Below are 9,597 nucleotides of genomic sequence, written 5' to 3'. Positions count from 1 at the left end.
CCGGGCAAGAAAGACCTTGGTCAGGGAGGTGACCAAAAATCCAATGACCACTCTGACCTTAAACTGTGGCAAAGATTTACTTTCCAACAGGACAGTGACCACAATCATACAGCCAAAGTAATGCTGAAACGGCTTCAGAACAGGAATGTGAAAGTCCTTGAGTGGCCCAGACTTGTATCCCGTTGAAAATCTGTGGAAAGACTTGAAGATTGCTGTTCAATGCCACCCCTATCTAGTTCAAGAGCTTGTGAAAATCTGCAAGGAAGAATGGGAGAAAATCCCCAAATCCAGATGTGCAAGCTGGTACAGACATACCCAAGACAACTGAAATCTGGAATCGCTGCCAAAGGTGCTTCTGCATTACAAAGTATTGACTTGGGGGTGTGAATACTTATGTAAATGCAATATTTCTGTAGGTCATTATTAATAAATGTATTTGCTAAAAACATGTTTTCACTTTGTCAATATGGGGTATTGTGTGGAGATGGGTGAGGGGAAAATATACATTTCATCCATTTTGAATTCAGCTGTAACACAACATGTGGATTAAGTCGAGGGGTGGGAGAACTTTCTGAAGGCATTGTATACTTGACTCAAGAAATTCACTCGCCTTGAGTTCTTAATTCAATTGTATAGGCCCATTTGATTTCCAAAATACTATCAATATATCATTGATCCTCGCTGCACTGTGCTGGAGAGGCCCTCTGACACATGAGTTCTCTTTCCGCTGGATGTCACTCAGGGGGCGGTCCACAAGCTCGAGAAACCCCAATCAAACTGTGTGTATCAGTCACACCAGCGACCGCTGCCGACGGACTAGTATCAAATACCCTGCACACACATCCACGAGTTCCACAGCACATAGTAACCCACTCACTGCAGTGACCATTTCAGCATCCGATGCCTTTACCTTTACGGGCAAGGAGAAGAACAAGTGTTTGCATTTGCTGAGGAAATTGGGGCGTTTTCTCAAGATGCTGGAGAACGGCGGCAAGGTGCTGAAAGAGGGGCTTCTGGAGAAGCGAAGCGACGGTTTGCTGCAGCTGTGGAAGAAGAAGCACTGCGTCCTCACGGAGGACGGGGTTCTGCTTCACCCGCCGAAGCAGCACGACCACCCGCACCATTACAACCACCACGGCGGCGGAGACACTGGCAAAGTCAAGGAGCTGCACTTCTCCAACATGAAAACTGTGGACTGCGTCGAGAGGAAAGGGAAATACATCTACTTCACCGTGGTCATGTCGGAGGGCAAGGAGATCGATTTCAGGTGTCCACAGGACGAGGGCTGGAATGCCGAGATAACTTTGCAGATGGTGCAATACAAAAACAGGCAGGCCATCCTGGCGGTGAAGTCTACCAGACAGAAACAGCAGCTCCTCGTTGTTCAGCTCCCGGGACAGAAAATTATTCGGAGCTCTCCAAACGTTGCGTGACCTGCGCCTCGGGCATTCGACGTGCGGTAAGACATCCGAGAGAGGTCTTAGCAGGCTTGATTACTAATTACTACTTAGCCGCTTAGGAGTGGACATCCTCTGGGGCGAAATTGCTTGGATATACACTCCCCGGCAACGTTTGATATTTGACACAAGGCTCAGGATATGAGGCTCACCTACCCCATAAACATGGGTTTACGCGCGGCGATGTCGGCAGGGGAAGCTTTGATGCTGTTATTAAATCAGCATGCATTGTTCCAGATGCTTGTAGCCTCCTCAATTACAGTCTCTTACATAAAAATACACTACATTTGCCAATGCAACAAAGAGAGCTTGCAAATATTATAGGTCTTTACTTTTGCCTAATTACGTTTAAATGTTTTATTATTCACTATTATTAGGCTACAATTCATTATTATGGGCAGGCATATTATGGTCCAGTTACCATCGGCACTTAATTTAGCCTAAAAATAACTAATATTTAATGAAATGGTTTAATATTATATTAATTTTAGAGTAAGGGTTTAAACACGGTCAGTGCTGTCACTGTCTTCTAAACATGCTTTGGAGCCATTAGGCTGCGATTACACAGGCAGACCAATTCTCATCTTTTCCCATTAATTGGGCAAAGGATCAGAATAGGGCTGCGTGTTTAAACGCAGCTCAAGAAACGCTATTTATGTTCAGGTGTAGCCTACAGAGGTTCCTCTTCTCCTCGTGTCATGCACTGCCACCTCTGAGATGGTCTAATTTATTGTATCCGCAGGTTAATTGGACATTCAGAGGAGGGATCGATGGACTCCGGCTGCATCTGCACGGCCTCACAAAAGGAGCGTCACACCCAGCAGAAAACATCTCTTAATTTAACTGTTGTTCGGTCCGGACAACAGCAGCAGTCTTTTCCCAGTCCTATTTTTCATTAGAGACTCTTTATTTGAGAAAGATGGACACTGATGGACAAAGCTTAGGCCTCTGCTACAGCACGAGTGAAAACAGCTGTATTCTAATGGGTGATTCTCTGCCATCCCTTCTTATTTATTAGATTGTGTATATATGTTTTTATCATAACAGTGTCATTGACTAATGTACAGTGTGGTTGTTGCTGGAGTTGAAACTGAAAGCTATGCTTGGAGATTCCTAAGCCTCAGTATCGTTGTGATCCTGGTGGGATGGTTGATTGTGTTACACCTTTAAGGATGTACTAGAGTCCTTTCCTTTCACTTCTATTATTTATAGAGTTGTGAGTAGCACATCCTATTGTAAATCTGTGGCCATGATACACATCCTCATTTTTTTATTGAACCAAAGACATAAGGTATAGTTGACTGTAAACATGTCAGGATGCTTCAATGATGAAGGAAATGTTGACACATCTTTTATTTGTTTGATTTCTCCATAAATCTCACTTTTTGTGATTATCCTCGTGCCAGATATGGTGCCCATGTTACATCTGCATTACAACTATGGAGTACGGTTCGACTTTAGGAAGCAACATGTGTCAACACTGCATATTCTTTTGGGAGTCTTCAATTTGTACAGATCAGAAACTGCAGTCCTTTTCAGTGGCAACTGATAGAAAGGTATCCTCGTGAGCAAAACTGGTTGAAAATACATAATTTCAACCAGTTTTGCCAAGAGCAAGTCATTAGGCTAAACATTGATCACCGTCTTTCCTGAGGAAGCTATGCTGAGACTGACTGTTGAGTTGCCCCTCACACCACCCCCAGGTGTGTCAGTGTGTCCTCACGTTAACACATGGGTCCTTTTTTTGGACAAACTTACTGTTATTCAGTTGGGGTTTTATTTTGATGTGAGAGCTATTTTCATACTTCTGAAATATACATTCCATTTCAAATGAACAGCACCTCGTGTGATTTCCTGCTCTGTAGCGCATAGAAACAACTTGTGGGGAGAAAATGTGCCGTTTAAATCACCAGCAGATGTGTGTTCAATAGCTGTGTGTAGTGTTGCCTGTCTCAACCCTTCAACAGCCAGTGAACTTCTCACCCCTATTTCCTGGGCTAAATCTAGAAGCTGTTGCTGTTCTGAGAATAATATTTCACCGTCAGCCTTCAGACTGAGACAAACTGCCATCCGTGGCGCGACAACACACGTGTCTCCCTGCCTCTCTTGGTTAAGCTAACTCATTTATACTACAGGGGGTGAAAAATGTGGATGACAGTGCCATTTCTGCTCATCCGCACGGCATGTTGGTGTGAAGGGGGGGCTGCCAAAAAGGGAGACGACTCTATAACCACTCGGCACTAACCGCACACATGCCCTCTTGACTGCTCAAAGCCACATCAAGCCATGAAGGAGGTGCTAGGCTGGGACACTGTGTAAGACACCCACCATCCACCCTGCAGGCCTCCAGTTGTGACAGGCGTCCTCTGATGGTGTGCTGACACCACCTGAGCACTGTGGCCGCTGGCTGGGCCAGGTGCTGGAGTTCACCGAGGATAAAGTCATGTTGACAGACAAGAGAGTGTCGATGGGCCACTCTTGGTCTCTCACTGCACTTTGTTGGGATTCCACAGTTCCCCTCTATACCACCCTCCTCCCTACTCGGGCAGCTTGGGTAAAATTAAAAAGTCTGGGTAGCAACAAACAGTTGGCTGACTCCAAGCTCCGCTTGCTTACTTGGCTCACCTACCTCCAGCTCAGAGGTGAAGTTTAATCTAGGTACAGATCTAGGATCAGCTTCGCCTCCCCAATCCTAACCACAAGCATTGGTGGAGAAAATGCCAAACTGACCCAAGATCAGCGTTAAGGGGCAACTTCATCTTACACTGCTCCTCTTCCCACCCAGCTCCACCCTTCACCACACCCCCCTGCCCCTCCCACCCAGCCCCATCCACCCATCCCCAGCCCCATCCACCCATCCCCAGCCCCATCCACCCACCCCCAGCCCCATCCACCCACCCCTTCGCCCTTCCCACCCAGCCCCAGCCCCTCCCCCAGCCTTTCTCCCCTCCCCCAGCCCCTCCCCCAGCCCTTCTCCCCTCTCACCCAGCTCCAGCCCCTCTCACCCAGCACCAGCCCCTCTCACACAGCCCCTCCCCCCAGCCCTTCTGCCCTCTCACCCAGCTCCAGCCCCTCTCACCCAGCCCCAGCCCCCCTCACCCATCTCCAGCCCCTCTCTCCCAGCCCCTCCCCCAGCCCTTCTGCCCTCTCACACAGCCCCACCCCCAGCCCTTCTCCTCTCTCACCCAGCTCCAGCCCCTCTCACCCAGCTCCAGCCCCTCTCACCCAGCCCCTCCCCCCAGCCCTTCTCCCCTCTCACCCAGCTCCAGCCCCTCTCACCCAGCTCCAGCTCCTCTCACCCAGCCCCTCCCCCAGCCCTTCTCCCCTCTCACCCAGCTCCAGCCCCTCTCACACAGCCCCTCCCCCAGCCCTTCTGCCCTCTCCCACTCTTCTTCCTCACTTTAATTGGTTTGTTAGGTCTGGAATGTCATTCACATAACTCCCAACAAGATTGGTGCCTAGATAAGTATTGATTGTCATATGAGCTGCAGTGATGTTTTCAGTACACTCAGTACTTAGTTCTTAATAAGGATAATGTAGGTTATTGCAGTGATGTTTTCAGTACACTCAGTACTTAGTTCTTAATAAGGATAATGTAGGTTATTGCAGTGATGTTTTCAGTACACTCAGTACTTAGTTCTTAATAAGGATAATGTAGGTTATTGCAGTGATGTTTTCAGTACACTCAGTACTTAGCTCTTAATAAGGATAATGTAGGTTATTGCAGTGATGTTTTCAGTACACTCAGTACTTAGTTCTTAATAAGGATAATGTAGGTTATTGCAGTGATGTTTTCAGTACACTCAGTACTTAGTTCTTAATAAGGATAATGTAGGTTATTGCAGTGATGTTTTCAGTACACTCAGTACTTAGTTCTTAATAAGGATAATGTAGGTTATTGCCAACACAGTTTTTTTAAAGAGCTTTCCTCATTTCTGCACTGATTAAACACATATTGTCTCATTTTATATTTACTTAATGGCGGTGTAAATCTAGCCTTCTCAAGATTCCCTAAAAACCCAATGTGGATCTAAAAAATACAATGTAGAATTTCTGTCCTGTGAATTTCCTTGTGCTCGTTATGACAATAGACCTGCTCATCAGTCTAGTGAATGGAACCCAGATTATTCATGACTTTGTTTTCTCCCTGCTCTTTGAAATGCTCTGCGTAGGTGGAAGGAAGGTAGATACTGTAGATTAGCATCTCTCTTTATCCCTCTCTCTTTATCTCTCTCTCTGTGGCTAGAGAGGCTGAGGGATAGATCACCTTCAGGGGTTTTGTTCGTTATCTTTTCTCTTTGTGTGGATGGTGATACAGGTGTTGAAACAGGAAAGGACTTTGCTAAGCGAATTTCAACCATACAGGAACTCTCACAGTTATATAATGGAGAGAAGCTAATTAAAATGACATATTAGCAGGAAGTTTAGGATAACATATTCTGGTTGCTACACTATTATTTATCATTAACATACCATTATAGCATATGTACAGTAATCAATACATGACATTTACTCCAGTCATTTAGCAGACGCTCTTATCCAGAGCCACTTACAGTAGTGAGAGAGGTAGTGAGTCTTCAAGCTGTGTATTATTGTACAGATGGGTAATGTGCATTATTGTACAGATGGGTAATGTGCATTATTGTACAGATGGGTAATGTGCATGGATGTACAGATGGGTAATGTGTTATATTGTGCAGATGGGTAATGTGTATTATTGTACAGATGGGTAATGTGCATTATTGTACAGATGGGTAATGTGTTATATTGTGCAGATGGGTAATGTGTTATATTGTGCAGATGGGTAATGTGTTATATTGTGCAGATGGGTGATGTGCATTATTGTACAGATGGGTAATGTGTTATATTGTGCAGATGGGTAATGTGCATTATTGTGCAGATGGGTAATGTGTATTATTGTACAGATGGGTAATGTGTATTATTGTACATATGGGTAATGTGCATGGATGTACAGATGGGTAATGTGTATTATTGTGCAGATGGGTAATGTGTTATATTGTGCAGATGGGTAATGTGTATTATTGTACAGATGGGTATGTGCATTGTTGTCCAGATGGGTAATGTGTATTATTGTGCAGATGGGTAATGTGTTATATTGTGCAGATGGGTAATGTGTATTATTGTACAGATGGGTAATGTGTATTATTGTACAGATGGGTAATGTGTATTATTGTACAGATGGGTAATGTGCATGGATGTACAGATGGGTAATGTGTAGTATTGTGCAGATGGGTAATGTGTATTATTGTACAGATGGGTAATGTGTATTATTGTACAGATGGGTAATGTGCATTGTTGTACAGATGGGTAATGTGTATTATTGTGCAGATGGGTAATGTGTTATATTGTGCAGATGGGTAATGTGTTATATTGTGCAGATGGGTAATGTGTATTATTGTACAGATGGGTATGTGCATTGTTGTACAGATGGGTAATGTGTGTTATATTGTGCAGATGGGTAATGTGTTATATTGTGCATTGTTGTACAGATGGGTAATGTGCATTATTGTACAGATGGGTAATGATGGATGTAATGTGTTATATTGTGCAGATGGGTAATGTGTATTGACAGATGGGTAATTATTGTACAGATGTTATTATTGTACAGATGGGTAATGTGTATTATTGTACAGATGGGTAATGTACAGATGTATTATTGTTATTGTACAGATGGGTAATGTGCATTGTTGTACAGATGGGTAATGTGTTTATTGTACAGATGGGTAATGTGTGGGTATTGTATTGTACAGATGGGTAATGTGTATTATTGCATTGTGTATTATTGTACAGATGGGTAATGTGTATTATTGTACAGATGGGTATGTGTTATTATTGTACAGATGGGTAATGTGTATTATTGTACATGGGTATTGTACAGATGGGTAATGTGTACAGATGGGTATTGTTGTTGTACAGATGGGTAATGTGTATTATTGTACAGATGGGTAATATTGTGTATTATTGTACAGATGGGTATGTGCATTATTGTACAGATGGGTAATGTGTATTGGGTTGTACAGATGGGTAATGTGTATTATTGTACAGATGGGTATGGTGCATGTGTTGTACAGATGGGTAATGTGTATTATTGTACAGATGGGTAATGTGTATTATTGTACAGATGGGTAATGTGTATTATTGTACAGATGGGTAATGTGTATTATTGTACAGATGGGTAATGTGTTATATTGTACAGATGGGTAATGTGTATTATTGTACAGATGGGTAATGTGCATTATTGTACAGATGGGTAATGTGTATTATTGTGCAGATGGGTAATGTGTTACATTGTGCAGATGGGTAATGTGTTATTATTGTACAGATGGGTAATGTGTATTATTGTACAGATGGGTATGTGTTATATTGTACAGATGGGTAATGTGTTGTATTGTGCAGATGGGTAATGTGTTATATTGTGCAGATGGGTAATGTGTATTATTGTACAGATGGGTAATGTGTATTATTGTACAGATGGGTAATGTGTATTATTGTACAGATGGGTATGTGCATTGTTGTACAGATGGGTAATGTGTACAGATGGGTATGTGCATGTGTGCATTATTGTACAGATGGGTATGTGTATTATTGTACAGATGGGTAATGTGTATTATGTGATATTATTGTACAGATGGGTATGTGCATTGTGTATTAATGTGTACAGATGGGTAATGTGTATTATTGTACAGATGGGTAATGTGTTACAATTGTACAGATGGGTATGTGTATTATTGTACAGATGGGTATGTGCATTGTTGTACAGATGGGTAATGTGTATTATTGTACAGATGGGTATGTGTATTTGTACAGATGGGTACATACAGATGGGTAATGTGTATTATTGTACAGATGGGTAATGTGTATTATTGTACAGATGGGTATGTGTATTATTGTACAGATGGGTGTGTGTATTGTTGTACAGATGGGTAATGTGTATGGGTAATGTGTATTATTGTACAGATTGTATTATTGTACAGATGGGTATGTGCATTGTTGTACAGATGGGTAATGTGTATTATTGTACAGATGGGTAGAGCTTAGTACAGATGGGTAATGTATTATGTACAGATGGGTAATGTGTATTGTACAGATGGGTAATGTGTATTATTGTACAGATGGGTAATGTTAGACTGGGTAATGTGTATTATTGTACAGATGGGTAATGTGTATTATTGGTGATGGAATAGTGAGTGTATTATTGTACAGATGGGTAATGCATATTATTGTATGGGTAAGTGTATTGTACCTGAATGTTAACTAATCATTCCATTGACACAGTGGGTACAGATGCAGGTGATGGAATGCTCAGCCAATGAATTACAATTAGCCATTGTTGTACAGATGGGTATTGTGTATTTGTACAATGATGGGTATGTGCATTCCTTCCTTGATGGGTAGTTGTTCCTAGCCACTGTGCTTCTGCTTGAGATCTGGGATCTAAGTAGGGTGCTGAAAAGTACTTTGAGACAACTGCTGATGTACAAAGGGTCTTATATATATATATATATATATATATATGTGTATGTGTGTGATTGATTGATTGGTCATTCATCTCATTGTCTGCTTGATTGGGATCATTCAAAAGTACTTTGTGACAACTGCTGATGTACAAAGGGTCTTATATATATATATATATATTATATATATATATATTATTATATATATTAACTAACAGGGTGAGTAAAAGCTTGTTTAAAAAAAGCCAACGTTTCTCCTCTGCCATCTCAAGGCAGGGTTGTGTTCATTAGTCACCAAACAGAAGAAAGGACTGAAACAGTGAGGGACTACTTGGTCTTGTCCAATAAGGAACACTCATTTTCATTTGTTGCAAAATGTTTTAAAATATTTTTCCGTCATGTGCCCAGATGAACATGACCCAGGATTCCTGAGGAATGTTGGGGTGAACTGAGTTCTTTTGACCCTGTGTCACCCCCCCGCCCCCCCACCCCACCGGCACCTGTTCCCAGACCACCCAGCAGCAGCAACACTGGAGGTCAATCAGCTCAGCTGTTGCCTCTTTTCACTGATTAGGGCAGGAAGCCTGCGATAGGAGCAGGACATAGAGTTAGATAGACATCGCATCTTTGTATCTGTCCCTTTTATGGCGTCTAAAACAGGATTT

At 42.5% G+C, this 9,597-nt stretch overlaps 1 protein-coding gene across 1 annotated transcript; it reads left to right on the top strand.

The window, feature by feature from the left end:
* The first annotated feature begins 716 nt into the window (after positions 1-716).
* Positions 717-3,297, top strand: LOC127918418 (pleckstrin homology-like domain family A member 1). Its single transcript, XM_052501684.1, has 2 exons — positions 717-1,459; positions 2,200-3,297. The coding sequence occupies exon 1, from the start codon at positions 732-734 to the stop codon at positions 1,431-1,433; it is 702 nt and encodes a 233-aa protein (XP_052357644.1). The 5' UTR covers positions 717-731; the 3' UTR covers positions 1,434-1,459; positions 2,200-3,297.
* Positions 3,298-9,597: the final 6,300 nt, after the last annotated feature.

Source organism: Oncorhynchus keta, unplaced genomic scaffold (assembly GCF_023373465.1).
Source record: "Oncorhynchus keta strain PuntledgeMale-10-30-2019 unplaced genomic scaffold, Oket_V2 Un_contig_1414_pilon_pilon, whole genome shotgun sequence".
Taxonomy (NCBI): Eukaryota; Metazoa; Chordata; class Actinopteri; order Salmoniformes; family Salmonidae; genus Oncorhynchus; species Oncorhynchus keta.
Note: the sequence above shows the minus strand (reverse complement) of the source record. Positions and strands in the feature narration are given on the sequence as shown.